General features: G+C 41.8%; 1 protein-coding gene across 5 annotated transcripts in view; it reads left to right on the forward strand.

Annotated features, from left to right (window-relative positions):
* WWC2 (WW and C2 domain containing 2) overlaps positions 1-22,684 on the forward strand; it is a 196,323-nt gene that overhangs the window by 145,857 nt on the left and 27,782 nt on the right. For all 5 annotated transcript variants that reach the window (XM_053256668.1, XM_053256664.1, XM_053256667.1 and 2 more), the window contains 6 exons: positions 9,460-9,583; positions 11,854-11,934; positions 12,057-12,143; positions 15,944-16,136; positions 20,876-21,037; positions 22,185-22,327. In XM_053256668.1, the coding sequence (XP_053112643.1) occupies positions 9,460-9,583; positions 11,854-11,934; positions 12,057-12,143; positions 15,944-16,136; positions 20,876-21,037; positions 22,185-22,327 (790 nt within the window). The remainder of the gene's footprint in view (positions 1-9,459; positions 9,584-11,853; positions 11,935-12,056; positions 12,144-15,943; positions 16,137-20,875; positions 21,038-22,184; positions 22,328-22,684) is intronic.

Raw genomic sequence — 22,684 nt, forward strand, 5'->3', positions numbered from 1 at the left:
ATTCTCTGGGCCAATGAGACTGCAGGACAAGGCTATTTCTGGCAGTGCTTGAAAGGTTTACCTTGATGCCTTTTAAAGTTTTAGAGAAGAAGTTACTATTTAATATATTTGAGGTTTTTCTATTGAGTTTTTTTTTAACGTAATTTTAAAATATAATTATTATTCACCAGCATCAGTAAATGTATTTTGTTTTTCAAGACCAAATGATATGACTTTTATATTCAAATAAATATGACCTCAAAATTGTGCACCAAAAGAATGAAGATACAAAAAGAGAGAGAACAGCAACAGCAATTGTTGATATAATTAGCACATCATCCAATGCAGATCTAGGCTGCCTGGCAGCTCCTAGTGATACATTTCTTATGCTTCACCTCCGCTCTTCATTAAGAAACTTGATTCTTTCTGTCTTGTGTTGAAGCTCCGTGCTCATAACCTGTCCTCTTCTCCCCCGCCGCCCCCCCCCCCCCGCTCCTCTACTTACATACAGTATTGCTCTGCCACCTTCTGGTTAAGTTGTTCAACTTCCTCGTTTTCCCCTGGTTACATAGTATTGTGGTGGTAAAGGAAGAGTTGCTATACTGTTCCTTTCTTGTTTGAATAGCTAAAACAAATTGACTTGGTCAAGTATTGGATTAATACGGTAACGAAGCACGTTTCATGGCACAGACCACTCTGTAGCAAAGAATCGTGGTTGCAGCCAATGTCAATTCATGACACGCAATATCGATAGCCAGCTGTCACTGTCCACGCTGGGCTCCCCGAGCTGACTGTCTACCATCTGCTCAGTTGCCTGAGTAAAGAGAGAAAAATCTATTTGTAATATGAATGACAGTATTGTGTTGCTTAACTCAGGTTGAACACACTTGGCATGGCTGACGTGATATGAAATAGTACATTTTCTAGCTTACCACAAGCTTGCCAAAAGTGTAAGGACCACAGATGGTCAGAGGCAGATACTTTTGAAACGAGAGTGTGGGGCTTTTCTTCTCCTTTGGCTTGCATGGAAGCAGGAAGAAGGGGTCGTAGGGTCTGCTGTGCACCATGCAACTTTTATTAGCAAGCTTGAATCTCCCCTTGTTTTCTTCCAGTGCTGCAGCAGTGGTGATAATCCCCCTAAAGCAGTGTTCCACATTGTAAGGCCCGGGAGCCAGTAATGAGTTAATGACGCCCAACTCCCATTAACCCTAAGTGTGGCTACTTGACTAATTGTTTATTGGGCCTGTGCACAGCTTTGGCTGAAGCGGAATACTCTGCACAGTCCCCTGGCACAACACAGAGGCAGCTGTTCCCACTGCGCAATGCTACACTTTGTCTAGCACCAATGGGGCTCTTGTAAGGGAAACAGAGCCATTTCCCACTGTGCTGAGCTCCATGCAGTACTGCACTTTCCCCAGCACTGTGGGTGAGTGGATGGGATTCTTAAGAGAAAGAGTGCTCTGTTGAGCTCCTGCACCATCTTGGAAGATGTGCACAGAGTGCTGGGGAGTATAGCTCTTCCCAGCACTTTCCCCATTGAGAGGACTCCAACTCTCTTAAAGGGCCTTCCCAGCATATAGAAAAGTGCAGCACTTTTGTGGAGGGTCAGTACAGTGGGAAATGTCCCCGACCATTTTATTTATTTATATTCACTTATCTACTTACATATATAGTTATGTAAACTGCTTTGGAAACCTTTGTTAAAAAACAGTATTTAAATATTTGTCGTATTGTTTATATGCTTGGAAACTAGTGAAGATCAGTCCCCATGTATGCTGCCATATATGTACATATGTGCAAAGTGGTTGGAAATCTGTCAATCTTGCCACAAAATGGGATAATCCAATACATTTGTCGGAACCCTAAGAATCTTTTGATCCTTATATTGTGAAGGGTCTGCTACTCATAGTAAGAGAGAAAACCTTGAAAACATCAAGGCAGTGTCTGACAATATTGTGGAGCCCAAACATTACTTACGTGAGGCTTCAAGTGTCCATTTGTCCAATAGGAACCTTCCTCCCCATTGGACCAAGTTCCTGCATCGACACCCACCTATTGAACACTACTGCTCCAAAACTCAGTCTTCTCCCCTACTTGCCCCATTCTCAGACCATTAATAAAATGTTTTTATGCAAAGACGCAAAGCAAATAAAGCAGACAAATGGTGTGTTCTGCTAGTTCTTTGCATTTGCTCATTTTATTCTGGCCCCTTCAACTCTGTTTTAACATCAAGAATGAAAAATAGTTTAGTCTCAGTTCATTCTAAGCTTGGGCACTGTGGTGAAGGAGAGGAGAATATGTTGCATTTCTAGGCATGCTTACATCAAGTTTCCCAATACTGACAGTGGTCTATGGGGCAATTATCTTGGGGAGCCTGTGCAAATTTATACTATTTGCAAAACTGAGTTTACTTGTGGCAAATTCACAGACTTTGGCATTCCTAACTGGCAGTATTTTGGATCTAACAAACATATACAAAATGTATGTTGTGCAGTACCTAAGCATTTGTTTTTGGCAGCTTGAATTGTCCTTCTGTTCAAAGTATTTGAGGTCTACACAATTTTGGCAGGATTTACTTTTCTAAACATAATCAATCTCTCTCTCTCTCTCTCTCTCTCTCTCTCTCTCTCTCTAGTTGAAAGAGGGATGGGTTTGTAGGGGAAGAATGGCAGTTCAGTCCCCAAAGCAAAGTAAAACCAGTTTGGTGAGAAAGCAGCAAAGCAAGAGGTCTTGAGACAGTTCTTTAGTATTGAAGAACTATGAGGATTTATTTAAAGAAAAGGTTACAAATGTGAAAAAGCCTGCAGCTTAATTTCAGCTGTAGCTCACTCATGCTTGAAGAGAGAGAACAAAACAAACAGCCATCTCTGGAGAGACAAAATGAAGACTAACACTGGAAGAACAAAGAGGGGAGGTCTCATCTCCAGCACTTTTATCCATGACCCTAACCCCGCCCCCCAGTGGTCAGTATGAGACATTGCAGCTGAGAGCTGATACTGCTAGGGTCCTAGCTGCAACAGGGTTCTCCCCTCTTCTTCCCTAAGATTGCATGAATTTCTTAGCAAGGAGTGGAGGAGGAATCACAGGTAATGCTCATTCTGGAGATTAAGAGTGCAGTTCAATACATACCATGTTTACTCACAAGTAAGTTCTATTAAGTTTAGTGAAGGCTTCCCTAACCTGTGGCCCTCCAGATGTTGATGAACTACAATTCCCAGCATCCCTAGCCACAATTTTGTGGCTGGGTATGCTGGGAGTTGTAGTTCAGCAACATCTGGAGGCCGCCGGTTGGGGAAGCCTGGTTTAGTGTGTACATGTGCATAGAATTGCAGCCTTTCTGCTTTTCAAAATAGTAGTACCATTATGTTTGGAAAACTTAATAATACCCTGGGGTGCTAAGAATATTTGCCTATTTGAGTATGAAACAAGAAGATTCAAAAGAAATAATGTGGCTTGCATTTTGTATGTGGAACGTACAGCCTCTTATTTGAAACTAGTTTATCTGCAACTGCTAGTTATTTGAATTGTGTCCCTTAAATAGCAGATTAGAATGGTAATCCCTCAGTGCGCAGCTTTTATTATTCAAATGCATTGATGTTCTTCCTTAAATCCAGGTAAATGACTGGTTTGAGCCCCATTAAAAAGTTGAGCACTTTTTATTCCCATTGATTCCAGTGTGAGAGTAAAGCATGTGGTTAACTGTCTTACCCATTGAAATCACGGTGACTTAAAGTGCTAGACTTTGTTCAGATCACATGCTTATATTTATGTTCTTTTTTGTAGTACTCACCCCATGTATTCCAGCATCTTTTACTTTAGGGGTGGGTACTTTGTCCCTGTATATATAGGTTTTCCTGTGCAGAATATCTTTTGTAGCAGCAGAGTTAGAATAACCGTGAAGTTCTTCCATAGACAGTCTCTGTCATTGTCAAAGTCGATTTCAGACTGCTGCGGTTATTCCTGAGGGTAATCAATAAATCATGTCATCACCTTCACCTCTCTCAAAGTGGTAGAAGAAAAAGCACTTCATCATCAAGGAAAAAGCATCCCCACTGCTACAAATGAAAGGAGAAATGCAGCAATCAATCCTCTAATCTGAAGCCTTAAAATTTAAACATCTTAACAAGATGTAAAGTCATGACTCAGGAGGGGGGCGTAATGCATACCAATACACTTGGCTCCTTGGCAGATGAAAGGACTCCACAGGCTTGCAACTTATTACATTACAGGATGCTGCTTAAAGTGAATGGTTCTTGTTCTCTGCAGGACACTCCAGCACATGAATATGAGTTGAAGATTGAAATGAAGTGTGGTTGGCCCTGAAGTTTAGTTGGTAGTGGCCACAGAAGAGGCTATTGCCAAACCCAAGCAGAATTAGTATCTACTAGATAGCATTCTTCTCTTTCAATAGACTCCAGTAGGAAAGATGCAATCTCAGGTCCTGATTTTTTAAAAAATAAATGTTACATGTGGGGATTGATTTTCTTGTTCTGAGCAAATCCTTTGATATTATTTTTATAAGGCCACTCAAAGCCTGATGATGTAAAACATCATAAGTAGCTCTGTTGGTCACTCAAACAAAAAAACCCAAATCAAAGCAGGGTACTATTTTTTAATTAGGAGCAACTAAAATATCACAAAATAGTGAACAAGTGTTCAAGTTTTCCAGAACAATTCTTCAGGCTATATATTAAGCAAAACAAAATGTGGTGGGAGATGAAGTTCAACACGATGGAACAACCCCCCAAGATCTGAATCATGATCCATTGCAATCATAAGAGTGGGTTCTGCTCTTGCACAGGACCATTCGGACAGAATTGACTAGCTCCTCGAAGTGCTTAGCCCCACCCCCTGTACTTGGTGCACTTGCTCAGTTTAGGCAGACTAGCGTTCTCTCCTCAGTTCCTTTCTGACTACCATTGTGTCGGCACCTCGGACAGTGAGCTCCTCAGACTGGAACAGTTGTATTCTGTACAAAATGAAAATTTAAATATGATTAATAGATTATCCTCTGACTTTGACTGGACCAGACTATTCATTCTCTCAAGTTTTAACTTGGTTCTATCTAACGGACTGTTTTTCTTGAACACAACCTCAGACTGTTTAACGGCTTACACACAGAACCGACTCTTGCTTGACACTTGAGTATTATTGTCATTTTATTTACTTACTATGGATAAGAAAAAGACCTTTAAATGCTGTCTCCGCTACAATGCAAAATCTCCATCAGCGGACGACCATGAACTCTGCCTACTTTGTCTGAGGAAAGAGCACAGTTCCTGCGATGTCTGCAACTCTGGTTTCTCTCAGTTTTCTGACCCCACCGTAGACAATGCTCCGATGCTTCTGACAATTCAATACCCGATCCTAGTGTCACTCCAGTGGTGGACAAAGGAGGTCAATCTTCTGGCAGGAGTCCCCTTCCAAGTATTGCAACTGTCTGCCTGAGTCACGGCGGATAATTCTTTGCAAGGTTAGGGAGCCCATTGTGGGGACCTCCGTATACAAGGCCTGTGGTCTCCAAGCCGGCACCAAATGCTCATCAGTGTTTTAGAACTCCTGGCTGTGTTCCAGGTACTCAAATCCTTCCAACCATCGATGATGGGAAAGGTGGTTCAAATCAGCCTAGACAATACTACAGCAATTGCTTATCTAAACCACCAGAGAGGGACAGTTTCCCGCTCCCTTTGCATGCTAAGCCTTCAAATTTGGAACTGGACCATAGCTCAACAAATGACCCTAACCACTATTCACATCAAAGCTCACTTTACAAGGGCTCATGCTACTTCTGTGGCCCATATGGCTGGCATCAAGCTCAGAGACATCTGCACCGCAGTAACCTGGTCCTCTGAGTATACCTTTGTCAACTGTTATGCCTTGGACCTTCGCTGTGCAGCTCAGGCCAGTTTTGGGATGGGTGTGCTGAAAAGGGTCTTACCTTAGAATACGACACCCACCTCCAGAATGACAGCTCAATAGTCACCCACTCTTATGAGTGCAATGGATCACGATCCAGATAAACAGGTTGCTCACCTGTAACTATTGATCTAGAAGTGATCAGTTGCAGTCATAAGACCCTCGCCCTGCTGCAGTATGTGAAGTGACAAAATGTATGGTAAAAGAATTCTTCAGGCAACTTACCTTGTTGTTCTGTAGTCTGTTTCCATGTGATGATTGCATGCAAATGTTGGTCCTTCAGGAACTGAGGAGAGAATGCTAGCCCGCCCAAACTGAGCAAGTGTACCACCTGCAGGGGGCGGGGCTCAGCACTTCGAGGAGCTAGTCAATTCTGCCCGAATGGTCCTGCACAGGTGCAGAACCCACTGTTAGGACTGCAACGGATCACTTCCAGATCAATAGTTATAGGTGAGCAACCTGTTTTTCTGCAGTTTATAATGGTTTGCCTGAGGATTGTTACAAACTGCAGACCTTGATTCCCCCCCCCCCCGCCCCCATGCATTCCATCTGATGCACTGGAGTTTTATACAGACTTAATTTGATTAGTCTCTGTTAGGTGCAGTGGCAGCTGATGAAGTTTATAGTTAATGGGGCCAATTTGGGTTTTTTGTCATGCTACTACAACACACACTTTTTTGTGAGGGGATGCAAACTTCTGAATAACCGCTGTGTGCCAGTGAAAAGCCCTTACATTAAAGATTCAAACAATTTCCTTGTTCCTTTTGCTATTTAAACTGCTTTGAGAAGTTTTGTGTGGGTGTGTGAAAAGCAGTATATAAGTATATTAGTAATAATAATAATATAGTAAAGAAAAGGCACAAGACTCCAAAATGATGTAAGTAAGGAGCTTAGCGCCTACAGGGCTCTTAGGCAGATTCCCAAATTAAATGTTAAATTTCTCAGGCTGAGATATCTACTGTAGGTATTTTTGTTTGTTTTTTAAACTGTATGTATACTGGTCCGTGCCCATAATACAGATTTGAATTTGAAAGGCACAAGGGGAGAAAACAGACCAGTTTAAAACTAGTAAGCATAAGATTCACTCCAATTTCCACATAAATACATGTGGTATACAAAGCAGGAGAGTGGGGTTTTTTGGGGGGGGGATGGGGGGGTTGGTTGTTGTTGTTTTTTAAATCCAACTTGGTCAGCCCCAGTGATCTCCTTCTCCACATGCATATACTTTAAAGCTACAGCTTTTGGCTGGGAAGTAGAAATGATGTCCAAAAATTCTGATTCAGTTATCAATGTACTTTGCATGTTTCAGGCACTATCTACAATACTTACAGATTTTGTAAAAATATGACCTTATTTTAGGAGATGTTCACTTTCCAGTGGGTATATACAATAAAAGCCTGAATTTTTTCTTATGGCTACAGTCATTGGGGAAAGTGGAAACATACCTGAATTGCCCCAAGATGTTCCCGGGACTCAACAAGACTCTATTTTCCTTTCAAAGAAAAAAGCACAGTTCTTTGTAATGGTAACAGTTGTCTCTGCATGGTGCTGGGGAACTGTGTGAAGCTTTGGTTTCAGCCAATGCTTCACATGGGTCTAATAAACAATTAGTCAGAGATCAGCATTGAGGGTCAGTGGAAGCTGTCATTGGCTCATGGACCTTGAAATGGGAAAAAAAACTTATCTAGAAATTACTTCATGAATTAGAAGACACACAATGCTTAGAGGGCAGAGGGCAGAAGTAAAGAGGAAGACATGGTAGTATTTATATTCACAAAGATATCGAATCCACAGAAGCAAACATTCAATGTAGTATCTACTATTAAATCAAGGGTGGCTCCAGAGGGGAGGCAAGGGGGATAAATGCCCGCCAGACAGTAGGGTGCCCTCACCCCTCCATTCCTGTTTTAGAGATATAATATGTGGGACAAAGTTCACACATCCATAAATTCACTTTGTCCCTTCTGTGTACCCCCTCAATTCTTTTGCTCTTGCCACCACTGTATTAGATGTATGTTCAAGGACACATAACCACCAAAAGCTAAATCCCATCTTCAAATGGTAGAAGATAATTTCCTTCTATCTTAAGATCCCTTTTGAGATGGATATTGCCATATACTCCAAAACTCACATGTGAAAGTAGCTATGTTGTTCCATTAGGGGGGGAAAAGGAAAGATCATGCTGTTGAGTTGGTGTCGATTCCTGGTGACCACAGAGCCATGTGGTTTTCTTGGTAGAATACAGGACGGGTTTTCCATTGCCTCCTCCCATGCAGCGTGAGATGATGCCTTTCAGCACTTTCCTATATCGCTCCTGCCCAATATAGGTCTGGGAAACATACCAGTGGGGATTTGAACTAACAACCTCTTGCTCCCTAGGCAAGTCACTTCCCCGCTGAGCCATTAGAGAAACTCCAAAAGCAGGGAGGAAGGCACAGTTGGGCATGAGCTCAAGGTCTGCAGTTTGCAACCATCTTCAGATGGAGTGCTGAAGACTTGGAGGCTTTTTCATCATGCCCAACTTTGTCAGTAGCTTGCACTGACAAAACAGCAGCTTGCTCACTACTTTTGTGATACTTTAGCTGGTCCTAATAAAGGTATTACCCTGCCTTCAGTTTTTGTATTTTATAGTGTTTTTTAAAAGTGTTGGAGGTGGGAAAATACAAGTTTAGGCCTCCTTTAGTTATTTAGCCTACTTAAGAAAAGTATTGTATTGTATTGTATTGTAAAGGTAAGCCTATGGGATCACCCAGCTCTGTGTGTGTGTGTGTGTGTGTGTGTGTGTGTGTGTGTGTCCCCCTATCAACTTCGTAATGCCTAGACTGATTTGAACCAAATTTCCTACATTTTTAGGGACACCTCCATGGCATAGTTTGCCATTGAATCCACCCCGATTCAAGATGGTGTACATGTGAATGTTTGAGGCACAAGTAGTTTAACCGCTTAACTGATTTTAACCAAATTTGCAACAGTTGTAGGGACTCATAGAGACACCTCAATGGCATAGTTTGTGATGATATCATCCTTCCCAATGGATGGTGGATGCATGAACTTTTGAGGTGCAAGTGGAACTGATTTGGACCAAATTTAGTACAGTTGTGGGACACATAGGTACACTTCAACAGCATAGTTTGTGATGATGTCATCCACCCCAATTCAAGATGGTGGATGTATGAATATTTGAGGCAGAAGTTGGTAATTATAAATTAAGATTATAGCGAAAGGAAAGTAGGCAGATTAGTTCTTCCCAGAACTTCTTGTTAATAGTTGTGTTACTTCTCAGGTATAGCTTTTCTTAGTCCTGTATTAACTGTACTTAACAAGTTCTCTGTTCTCAGTCTCTGCACTGTTGGTTGAAGTTGGAGTGTGTCCTGGCTCTGAAAATGTTGAACACTATTGCAATAATATAACCTGTAATTGTAAATTCCTGAGATGAAATTCGTGCTCTTGGGTCTTCCTTTTCAAATAAATACAAGACTGTGACAACACCTTTTCATATACCCTTTTCTGTTTGTATAACCTAAAACAAAGATCCTCATCCTCCTCTTTGCTGTACTTACTTAGGTGTTGACTTACCAAGAAGAGCTGCAAGTCGCCTGCTTGAAAAGAAGGCAGGATGTGTATCTGCAGCAGTGTCTGATGAATCTGTGGCTGGAGACAGTGGTGTATACGAAGCATCTGTCAAACAGTAGGTTTAATGCGGAAATTGATTGTTTATCCAATATGCAAGCATGTGGTTCTATCATCCTCAGAGATTTGCAGCAATTTGAAAATTAGAGTTCTGGGGAAGTCTGCCACCCCTGAGCTTAGCAACAGGCTCAGGGCGGGATTGTGACATGCTGAGACTCTAAGCTATGTCAAGCTTAAAAGGCCCCTTAGCATTGTAAAATGGGTCAGAAGTCCTGCCCTAGCATATCACTTACCCCCTCCCATCGCTACGCAGTTCATTACAGCAGTGTTTGTGTGAGGGGGTGGATCCTGCCTGTAACTGTGATGGCGGGTGTTGGTTTAAACCAGGCTCTGGTTAATACAGTTTCAATATAATGTATAGTAATTTCTACACAGATTATAAAATCAATATGCTAAATAAGTGTGTAGCCATATAAGTATATTTTGTCTTGTCTTATAACAAATTTTGTTTTAGTCTTTTTTCCTTTCGCCTCTTTTTTCTAACCAATTATGTAAAACCTGAAATTTAGTCATTTTTAGCCTACTTTCCAGTAGGCTTATGAGATCACTCGACAATCTGTGTATGTGTGTCCATCTGTGTGTCTCCCCCTGTCATCAACTTTGCAACCCCCCGTGTCAGACCATAGATTCTCTGGAGGGAATGCCTAGAAAATCATGAATCTTACGCATAAACTTTTGAGGTGCAAGTGGACTAACTTGTGAACTGCTTAACCGATTTGAACCAAATTTGGTACAGCTGTAGGGATGCCCTAATAGTGTGGTGTGTAATCCACCCACATCCAAGATGATGGTCACATGAACTTTTAAGGCGCAAGTGCACTAATTTGTGGACTGTCTAACCCATTTTAACCAAATTGAATAAAGTTACAGTGAGTGACACACAGGGACACCTCAATGGTGTAATTTATAATTATGTCATCTACCCTGATTCAAGATGGTGGACGCATGAACATTTGAGATGCAAGAGCTCTAACTTGTGGGCCTCTATTTGAACCAAATTTAGTCCAGTTGTGGAGACAGTGAAAGGAAAGTAGGCTGATTAGTTCTCACTAGAACAACTTGTTTGGTATTGAGAGGCCCCTTATAGTGTGAGGCTGTGGCTTATTTAGCTTTTGCCTAAATTCATCTGAACATACTCCCTACAGATATGTGGGGTTTGAGCTCTCTGCCAGTCTTTTTAAAAGGACCTTGAATATATACCTTTCCAGTCAGAAATTTGGTGTTGGGTTGTTTTAACTATTCTAAATTTATTGTTAAAATTGTTGGTTTAAATTTTTTTGTAAATGGCTTAGATATGATTTGAGTGGGCAGTATAGAAATATAATGAATGAATATTAAATAAAATTAGTATATATTTAAGCTAAAGTGGGGATTAGTCAAAACTCACTCATTTAATGGGGGGGTTGTACTTGTCAAAAAGTGCCTTCCACTTTTAGTGATTTTGGTACTGAACACATTTGCATTATATTGATGATAACTATGAAGATGATCCTCCCCTTTTTTCTCTACCTTCATAGTCCTCAGCCTCAGTAGTGTACACTGTTGTTTAATGCTATTGATGATGGTACTTTTTCAATGACATCACAGTGCTGCATCTGACATAATGATGTCATGGATTCTCCTAAACAAAATATTGTGGATCACACAGCCAGTCAAATAAAACAGTAGTGCACACAAATTAGGATAAGGACTGTGTGGGTGAAGAATATGAAGTGTTGATACTAGGAAATGCAAATGTAATGTCTCACTTCAATGCACTGACTACAAGAACAGAGGGGTTTTTAAACTATTGATATGCGGTTAAAAACTTTTTCTCTCCTCCTGCCCCCATAGCAAAGAACATTCCTTTCAAATAGAATAAATAACCTAGTAAAGAAGAAAGGGGAGCAACATAGTTTTATAAAATTTGAGAGCCATTACAAAGTAGGGAAAAGAGAATGTTTCTAGTTCCAGTATTGATTTGTTCTCACTTTCCTCATACAGGGAATTATAAATGATGATTACTCTTCAAGGGTGTATCTTCAAATAACAGGCCATTAGTAGGATAAGCCTGAGCATTATTTCCTAAACCCATAAGAAAATGTCTGTTTTCTGCCATCTCACTTGGAGAGCTTTGGCAGACATGAAACTAAACATTCTGCAAATTGGACTGATGCACTGTTCACATCAATCTTGTGGCTTTGGTATAGTAACTTTGTGTTAAAGGGTTTAAATGCTGGTCTCTCTTAACCACTTAGCTATCCTAAGCATTTAACCTCTGTTCTCTAGACCAAATGATAGTGAAGAAGTTACATATAGTGAAGATGATACCACCATTCTCGAAACGGCTCAAGTACAAATAGGACTCAGGTAGGTCATCAAATGTAAATAAATAAGAGGGGGCTAAATAAATAAGGGGGGCTATTGTTTGACAATTGCAAATATGTTACAAATGCGTGATACTGTTCTTTTGGTGTGTTTTTTCTTAACAGATATGATACAAACAGCTCAAGTTTTGTGATAATTGTGGTGCAGTTACAAAATCTTCATGTTCTTTCTATACCCCCTGGCTCCAAAGTGTAAGTAAAAGGCTCCTTAGACAATAGTACTGAAAGCTTTGAATTTTTATAAATAGAAATTTGTTTTTCAGTCAATCAAAGTGTGCTTGAAACTATTTGGTTGCAGGGAAACGTTCAGGTCGAATCTCTGTTATCAGGAAATCACTTTCTCCCAGCTCTCCAAGGGCTGCCAATTTTGATAGTTTGCAAAACACAATGCTGTCTCTTACCCACCCATCTTCCTCTACAATTATTTATTTCTATATTCATTCATTCATTTAATACATCTCTATAACACCCCAAACACAAGTTCTCTGGGCAGTTTACAAAACACTTGTCTTATGCACTGTTGTCATACACCTGTTGGCAGAGGATCTCTTACCCCTGGACTTCGGGGCCAAAGTCCAGGGCCTCCACACTCCCTGGGGGCCCCCCAAATCCTCTTTAGTCTCTCCTGGGTGGTGTGGTTTGTGCCCTCAAGAACCTACGTGTTAAAAATTGTGCTTAACTTGCAGTGGGGGGCCTCCAAAGGCCTTTAGGTCCAGGCTCCAAAATTACCTAGGTGCACCTCTGCCTGTTGGATAGTAGGAGCATGAGATATAATTCTCTTTCCTCAGAGATGGGAGGGCATTCAATACTGAAAAGATCTTAGTGTTGAATGTCCTCTGTCACTGAGAACAAAAATACTCCAGGTAAGAATTTCATAGTCTCCCTCCATGTTTGCAAAGCTTTTGTGCTTTTAAAAGAACATCTGTCTTTTTTTCCTTCTGAAAAGTGTGATGCAAGACTGTATTTTCTCCACAATAAAGCCATACAATTTTTCTTCTTTGTTATTTTTCCACCTCTTTTTCTTTTGAAGGATGCTGCTCCTTCTCTGGCACAAAATGACAGATCTCCTTTTCTCCAAAGCAGGAGAAAATAACTGGGTTTTGGGTTGTTGTTTTTAAATGCCACTCCCTAACACAGAGACATACAACAAAGCTTACCCTCTTTCTGTTACAGGAGAAGGTTCTTAGGCAGAAGGGTTTCATGCCTTCATACACCATGGTCCACATGGTGTACAAGGCAACGCCAGCTTCTCAGTTATTCAGCACTTCTGTGCACATGGAAGCCAACCCCAACCACGTTGCATGCTCCTGCCCTCTTGCTGAACTACTTAGTTTGGATTCAGTGTACGTTCCACTTCAGAAGTTCAGGCATGCTGTTTTATGTCCTCTTGCACAACTTCAGTATTGCATAGCAATTCTGGCCGGTTGGGTACACTGGTGTTGCCTTGCTCATCTTGTGGGCCATTATCTCTATATGGAACATCTTTTGAATGGCAGTCATAGAGAGATTTTATTTCTTTCTTTAACATATTTATTTGTTAATTGTGGGTGAATCCAGTCAATCTGAATAACAGCAGCAACAAAAATCCCACCAGTATTCTGAGTGGTTAAAGTTATTTGCCTGAGAGTTTTTAGACTTGTTGGTCTCATCAGAAATGGACAGATGCCTATACTCCAGCAAAGCCCTATAACAGAGGGTTTGCCTGAGAATCAATATGACAGTTGGGCTGAAAGTCTTCTCCACAAGGAGCTAACCTTAAACTGAGCATACTTTTAAGTTGTCACTGAGATTCATATGCTACCTTGAGACCGTTTTAAACATTGATTGTCTGTGTGTGTTATATTTGCATTTCAAAGTGAATGCAGTTCCTCTTTGCCATTTGATCAGCAGAGCAATGCTTCTTTACAAGAGCATGAAATGCCTCTTCTACTGGAAGCACTTGTTTCAGTCACGGTGGTTTAGTTTGTGGAAATATTTATATTCTCTAACGGCTGCTTTCTATATCACTTTATAATGTGGGAGTACTTCCACAAGCTGCTCCATGTCAGAAAACATAGCATGAACAGACAGAGACAGACAGTGCTGATCCATTATTGGATTTTTGCAACACTCTAATTCTCTGCCATGGGTGTTGGGTTTCAGCTTTGTTTTCACACATGCTAGCCGGATACAAGGAGGCTCCTATGTTGTGGGGGAAGAAACAGTCTTGCAAGTATTTGTTGAGGAGGAGGAAGAGGATGTGGCATAACTTCTGTTATTCATCTGTGGCTATGACAGATCAATAGAAGCTGCTCCTGTGGATAGCAGAATTTGCTGTCTTCTGCAGTATGATAGACATGGACAAGGTTGAGAACTGTAATTATGATATAGAGAAAGAAACTAGTTGAGAATACATAAGGAGTTAAGAGGAATGAGGAAAAGCTATTGGCGTGCTATACTTAACATAATTAGATATCTGCTAGAAAGGTGGTGATGGTTTAAAAAAAAGAGGGGGAAATAATTACATTGTGAGCACTAGGATCCTTCCAGAGGGGAGAAGAAGAGAGTGCAGCGTGTCAACATGCAGGGGTATAGCAAAGTTGGAGTGGGCCTTGGGACAAGTAGAGATGGGCCCCTGTATGCCCCCACTCCCACCTTCTTCAGAAAGGAGTGAGAGGGAGGTCAAAGAGCAAGCTGTCACCCAGTTGGTGGTTTCCCCCCCCACCTGGGGCCCAAGGACATTTGTTGTCCTTCCTGCACTCTGCCCCCACCCCGCTTGTTCAAATGTAGCTATACACCTAACAGCGTGCAGTGTCCCTCTGCCACCAAAATCCTCCCCAGGGGCAAAGCAGGCATCAGTGGCTGGCCTCCTCAGGCAGAGGCGTAACTATAGGGGGGGCAGGGGGGGCACATGCCCCGGGCGCCATCTTTTCTGGTCACGTGGGGGGCGCCGCCATGACCAATTTTATTTATTTATTTATTTTAAATTTGTTAATACAAATGTTTCCTGCTCAGTGCAGCAGTGCTGCAGCAGTCAAGGGAGCGCGTCGGTGCCCCCTTCCCCACGAGCGGTCCCTTCCGCGCCGCCTGCGCCCCCCCATTGCTTTGCTGGCACCTGGTGGCCAGTCAGTGGCCTGGCTTGGCGGCGGCGGCGGGCGCTTGTGAGGAAAAACCTAAGTATAATGTAGTATGTTGGGGGGGGGGCGCCATTTCAGTGCTTGCCCCGGGCGCCGTTTTCCCTAGTTACGCCTCTGTCCTCAGGGCACTGGCCTCCTCTGACAGTTGCCCAAGGGTGCTGCCTTGTGTCTTGCCTGCAAGGCCTCACTTATTTCTTCTTCACTTGTATTTTTTTTCCTTCAGCAATATTGTATTTGCTGTTCTCGAAGTCAATGTAATGGCATTTTATCTTCTTTATCTTTTTTAATTCTCTGCTTTATTTTTCTCACTGTTTTTCACTTTCAACCTTTTAATATCTGATTGCAATAGTATTTAGTATCCTAATGTATCTTTTTAGTGTAGAACGATACCCTACATTTGATATCCTAATGTATCTTTCTTCAAGAATAACAAGCCCCACTTCTGTGAAATGGTCTCAGTGGCATTTTTAAAAAACCCCAAAACCCAGTTATTTTAAGTAATAACAATAGCAACAAGTGATATTTAAATCAGTGCCTTTCATAATGTTCACAATTAAGAGAAGTATTTTAAGCAACTGAAAAGGCTGGAGCTGAACAGCTGGCAAGCTAATTTACAAATGGTTCTTCTTCCCCTTCTGCATCCCTTTGCTCTAAATTATTTTAAAATGTTGGTTTCCCTGATGACCAGGTTTGGTGATACACCTTTACTCTCAGCATCAGTGATGCATTAAAGGCCTCTTAAGCTGGACATCAGAACTATGCAGGAAAAGTATACAGTCATTTATCTTAATCATATTGCATTGTATAATGCAACAGACTTGGATACTTCAGGATTAACATTTGGACTTCTACTTGTTCAATTCTTTCCACTTCTAGGTATTTTAGAATTGCTATGCTCCCATCTTCCACAGATATCAGCTGTTTGTTCCGCACTAAAGTCCATCTTGCTGCTGAATCTCTCTTATTTAGTGAGATGTTCAGAGTAGCCATTTCCCAGGCATCTTTGCATCAGAAGACTCTGAGAGTGGATGTCTGCGCCGTCAGTAAAAGTCGTAGGGAAGAATGCCTAGTAAGTATTCTTTATTTTGGCTTTGTTTGATGTTCTTTTGTTTCTCTCCCTTTCCCTGTCTCCCTCTCCCTCTCCCTCTCTCATGTTGATGGATAGGTGGCTTCTGAGGCATGCATTAGCAACCTCGACAGGACTGATTATATTAATCTTGGATATTGGATGAATGTGGAATTTAGAATCTCTTTTGATCACAATATTACAGGGATAGACAATTTGTTTAGCACCGAGGGCTTCACTGAAAATGTATTGTGCGCCTGAGGGCTGCAGCTAATATGCATATTTTAGATGTAAGTAATAAGTATAATTTGCATACCACTTTAATGGATGTGGTTAATAGCAAGTTGCAAGGTATGCTTCACATGCTTTGTGATAAAATAGCATTCGAAATGTGGAAGATTTTTTTGGTTCAGGCCCTCAGCTCCTCATATATGAACCTGGATACGGGGGGGGGGGGGCAGGGGGAATTAGGACTTGCTTATTACTTCCCTCTTTTCTTCTGAACTCCTTACATGTATTAATCATGTTCACCGACATTGCTCTACAGCCATGACAACTGCAAACTACAATGAAAGCTGGGATTCCCAGGCTTCTGACATAGGCTTTATATGTAAGCCAAGTACAATGACCAGTCTGCTTTTGAAATACTATATAATCATTCTTTTAGCTCTAACAGAAAATGTTCAGAATTTTCACTTTGCTGAAAGAGATGTGGGTCCGGGGGCAAGGTATATTTTGTGCATTCTTTCTACTCCCTGTTACTTGCATGATACACCAATTAAGTAAAATGAGGGTTGTATTTACAGAACATTTAAACAGCAAACAGTTGATGCAGATTTTGTTACACTATTGATTGCAGGAAGCAAATCTTTCCGTAGCAGGCCATATTTTTTGTTCTCTTGCTGTGGAGATAGCTGCTTGTGTTCTTCAGTTTATTTTGAGAGGTTGGAAACACACAGGGGGAAATTCACACTTGCAGGCTTGCACCTAAACATTGCATGAGCAAGGAAACTTGGACATGGTTACTTCCCTACCCGCTCTTTCCCACAGCAGCCACCTATATTCCCCAAAGCCTCTCCTATGTATTGGGGGGCACCCAGAAGGAAAAGGATGGAGTCCAGAGAGGGCTGGGGTGGTGGGGATTGTTCAGTAAATGGGAAGGCTCCAGTGAGCAGGGTGCCAGTCTTGCCACTTGATTTTTAAACAATTATTAATCACGGTGTCTAAAGATGCACTTTTTCCACTCCATTACACAGACACAGATTGATGCAGCTCTTAAAATTGAAATGAATGAGCTCTTAAAATGAGCTCTTAAAATTTAAATGAATGAGTCACATAAGATGTGCTTTTAAATGAAACTTGTGATGGAGCAGTTTCCTGTACTGCAATTTTATTTATTTATTTGTTCTCTGGGCGGTTTACAAACATAAAAACAGCCAATAAAAAGATTAACACATTTCAACAATTAAAATTAAAAAGTTAAAACTATTAAAACACAATTAAAACAGTATCTAATTAAAAGCCTGAGTAAACAAATGCGTCTTGACTGCCCTTTTAAAAAGATGGGGAGGCTCTTATTCAGCAGGAAGTGTGTTCCAAAGCCTCAGAGCAGCAATAGAGAAGGTCCATCCCTGAGTAGCCACCAGATGAGCCGGTGGCAACTGCAGATGAACTTCTCCAGAAGATCTCAATGGGCGGTGTGGTTCATCAAGAAGAAGACTTTCTCTTAAATACCCAGGGCTCAAGCTGTTTAGGGCTTTATAGGTCATAACCAAAACCTTGTACTCTGCACGAAAACTTATCAGCAGCCAGTGTAGATGTTTTAAGATAGGAGTGATATGGTCTCTCCGAGATGACCCAGAGACTAATCTAGCCGCCACATTCTGGACTAACTGCAGTTTCTGGACTACGTACAAAGGCAGCCCCACATAGAGTGCATCGCAGTAGTCAAGTCTGGAGGTGAAGTCTGGATTTTATGTTGATATTTGCTGGGTAAATATAGTCAGCTATCAACATAGGATTGCTATGCAAAGAAGTTATATAAGAATGATATAATATTACCTTTGCTCTTTGGGGAAAAAATTATTTTTTTAATGGTGACTGTCTTACATTTAGCAGGGGCTAGAAATTGTCCCTATTCAGCCCAGAGGCTGTTGCTGGTGTCCTCTGTGTGTCCGTGATAAGACTATGAGCCCTTTGGGGACAGGGAGACATTTTCTGATACCACTTATTAACTGATCTGAGAACTTTTTTTTTTTAAAGTAGTATATAAGTATTCTTAATAACATGCAACCAGAGAATGGCTAAATGTGAAAGCCTTGCTTTCATTCTCCATTGAGGTGAGTATCTGAAGCTGCCTTATACCGTTGGTCTGTTGAGCTCAGTGTTTCCCACGTAGGCAACAGCTTTTTCTCCGAGGCCTCAGGCAGAGGACTTTTCCAGGTCACACTGGGGATTCCTCGTGCCAGGGTTTGAACCTAGGACCTCTTGCATGCTGCCACTGGGTTGTGGGCTCTCCCCCGCAAGAATGTTATATTTTATCTGTTTGGTGTTATCATGATAAGAGGATGATTGCTTTATTTATCTTTGTATTTCTCAAGCTATTATTGTCCCAGTGGCTGTCTAATAGATGATAGTATAAGTGAAGCATATTGATTAATAGCTATGGACACTTCCAGAGCATAAAGTGATGGTGCCTGAGGCATGTGTACAATAGTATTCTCAAAGCCTCCAGATATGAGCTTGAATTTTCTTTTCTTGCATACAAAACCTCTTTCTCCCTCATGAAGAGGATGGACTCAGGCCAACTGTATTTTGCCCCTGGCATCAACTTAGCCAGTACTCTCTTGCATGGATGTATTACACTTGATTAGATTTACAGAATATAAACAACTTTTCCCCCCTTTGTGGGCACACATTGTCTGATCCTTAATGTTTTCAGATTAGAAAAATACACTCCATGTTGTCTTCATACAGAGGAAAATTAATAATGATTTTAAAAAGATGGACATCTACCAACCAGTTAAAGTAGAATACTTGGATTTAAATATTTTATAATCTTTTCTCAGTCCCTTTTGTTTCCTTTTTGAGCCTGATATTATGCCACTTCCTATGCCTTGCCCTTCCTACCCTACAAGCCAAAAGGCTATACCTCTCAAGTATTATCCTTGTCTGTGGGAAGAACTGTATGGAAGGAGCAGTCTTGACCTGGACATTATCTGCTCTTCTCCCAGAAGACCCATGCTCCTGTGGCTGGTTTGCCCTGTGCCCTGCTGCCACCATTGCAGGCATTGCCAGTGGGTCCACAAGAGCGGCCCCTCAGAGTAGACATCAGGCACTGGGTGATGAGGGGGACTTTGTGCTACTATGGAAGATTTAGATGTGGAAGGCCGACCCTGCTGAGACTGCGAATATATTTATTCAAACATGCTTGTAAGCCATTTTGAAATTCAAAAAGGCGAGATCAAAAACTCTTACACAAATATCTCTGTGCTGGCTGTTCCCAGGCAGCTTTTAAAAACTCCATTGAAATGAATGTGCTGTGATTTTATGTTGATAATTGCATTTCTAAGTTTCCGCACCTCTGGAACTTTGCAGAAGGCAAAGCTTTATTGTTCTCGAACCTCCATTGCTGAAGTCTTTGTCATGGGAACTTAATGGTGCATGCTGTGTTCTACTGCCCAGGTGTCTGCTTGGCTGATGGCGAGCCCTTATACAAAATAATGCCCTTCGCCATGTGCATGTTCAGACCATTTCCCCTAAAGCTGAATCACTGGGCTGCTGACTATGGGCTCCAGGACCACTGAGCTGAGCTGAAATAATTATCCTTGGGTGTTCCTTGTGATGAGTCATGCACTGCACTGCCCTGGAATTAAGGCTTGGATTCCTCTCTATGTGGACCGCTAATCCTTGTGCCTGACTGTCCCTTGGACTCTGGAGCAAAATCCTGAGTCACTGAGGCTGGGCCATTTCCCATGTAGCTTGTGGAGGGCTAACTCCTGCACATGACTGCCTGGGAAACCCAGTGCTCCCCTTTGATAGCTGAGGACATGCGGAGTGACACAGAACTTGGAATTTGGTGCCAAACCAGCACCCTGCCACTTCCTATTGCCTGCCACTTTGCCAATCCCTTTTAAAAATGCAGAAGCCTTTAAAAGATTTAGGCTGGGACCCTCTAAACCTCCCCTAGTAAAAATCATCCCTTCTGGCTTCAAACACAAAACAGAAGATTGAAGGCAGCTATCAAAGCTGCTTTTGGTTCTCAGTTTTCTCTCTCCATTTCTCCCCATCTTTGTGTCTACCAACTAGCAATGTGTGGACTGGCTCGCCTTCAGACTGGGCCTGGCTTGGCTCAAGGTCAAGTTGAATCCAGCCGGCTAGGGATTATAATGTGTTTTATTTAAAAAAATGTATACTCACCACTTCTTGGGGGCTGTCCTTTGGCCATGGGGGGTTCCCCCTCCCCCGGTCTCAAAATGGCCCAGTTCCGGTCATTTTTGGCCCATTTGGGCCTCTATGCGCTGGTTGTAGACATTTTGGAGGCCGCTACACATGCAGACTGGCCAGCTGCGTGATTGGGGTATTTGGGTTTTTTTAAATATTGAAGAGGTGTTTCAGAAGCCATTGTAAATGTATGTAAAGCCATTTTTGAACTGAAAAACTACTCAGAAATATTTGTTTTTAAATCAAATACCACACATTAAAATAGACTACATAAATTATCCTTTCTCATTTCTGTTTAGGCTGGAACCCAGATAAGCTTGGCAGACTTGTCATTATCAAATGAGACTTCTACTCTGTGGTATAACTTGCTAGCTTGCAAACAGATTTCTGGCAAAAGAAAGGAGCAAAAAGAGGATCCTATATTTGTACCAAGCAGTCGGTCATCAGGCTCCTTGGACTTGGTGAGTGTGATGACTTCTGAAGTAGAGACTAAAAATAGTAGTGGTACCTGTGAAGCAATTGTATTGCCTAGTTATGTGTGCTCTCCTGCTGTTTTTACTAGCTGACTGCCCTCTGGCCTAAGTGGAGGTGTTTTGTATAGCTTCTGAGAGCCAAAGTACACTGTCATGAAAAAGCACATGGTGGAACCTTCCAAAAAAACTCACACATAGACAACTTGCTCTTTAGGAAGAATGCTAGTTTACAACCATTCCTCTTAAGATGCTAGCATTCCACAAGCAGGAAGCGGTGTTTTGTTTGTTTGTTTAACATGGGAGAACGTTCAGTCACCCACTTAGAGGTGCTCTTACCCCTGGACCTTGGAGTGCTGGTCTGTAGCCATAATTGCAGTCAACATGTACGTGACCGGGGGGCAGGGGTGAGGGTGAGCCAAGCAAGCCTCCTGCTATGTGGCGGTGGGCAGAGCCATCCCAGCAGCCCTTGAGGATTGAGAGGTGCTCCAGTGCACCTGCCCAGTAGAAATCGAGAGTCGCAAGCCCGAGACGTCACTGGCTTACAATGCTTGATTCCCATTGCACAGGCGTGCAATTATGGCAAAAATTGGTGGGTGAAGGGTGGCGGCAGGCTTCTAAGGAGGTCCTCCAGGACATTTGGAGGGCCCCCCAAATTCAGGTTTCTTCCCCCCCCTTAAAATGTTTTTTTTTTTTTAACTGAAAAATTTAAGGCAGGGCTTGCAGTGTGTGTGGGGGGGGCATCCTCTGAAGCTCTTCAGGTCCGGGCACCAAAATTACCTAGGTGCGCCACTGCACCCACTCACATTCTGCTTATACTTGGGCATCTATTTCACAGTATAAAATATATGTTGTACCACCTGAGGAACTGAAGTGTGAATCAGCCCTGACTGTTTCAGTATATCACCCTGTTTGTATAAATGTGCTTGAGTCCTATAACCTTTTTGTGTTCAGTCAGTGCATTTAGTCAACAACTTGTCTGAAAGATAAGACCCCATGCGGTGTACTAGATACTGCCATTGTTCTTTAACCAAGTGTTGCCATGTTCTTTAGTACCTGACAGCAGAAGTTTTATAAATAATATCACTTAAAACAAAAGCCACACCATATGTTGATGTGCTTTCAATGTCTCTGTTAGGATGCTGTGTCGGCTTTACTTGAGAGAACATCAGCTGAGTTGCAAGCAGTAGAACAAGAGCTGGCAGAAGAGGAGGAGGAGGGGGAGGAAGAGGAGGAGGAGGAGGAGGAGGTACAGGAACCACAGAGTGCTGAGGAAGACTGGTAAACTGAACTATCTTTTTTTTTTTCATTTATAAAACAACATTCCCAATTATACAGCATAGCTAAACAAGGCAAAACCACGGAAAGAATCCACTATTGATCATCAGCTGCTTATCCAAATAAAAATAGCTTCTTATCACCTTGGGTGAGAATTATGAATGTTACATTTGCTGTTTTCCATGCAACTGTTTCCCACTCCTGAAGAGACAAGTGTGTGTGTATGCGTTTAAAAAACGGAAGTTTGTTTCTTTGAGAACTGCTTAAAGAAGAATGTGATATCAGCAGCACATACAGTTCTCCTCCTCCTCTTTCTCCATCCATCTTTCATAAGAATATAACTGTCCTGCTGGATTAGAC

This window comes from Hemicordylus capensis, chromosome 5, assembly GCF_027244095.1.
Source record: "Hemicordylus capensis ecotype Gifberg chromosome 5, rHemCap1.1.pri, whole genome shotgun sequence".
Lineage (NCBI taxonomy): Eukaryota > Metazoa > Chordata > Lepidosauria > Squamata > Cordylidae > Hemicordylus > Hemicordylus capensis.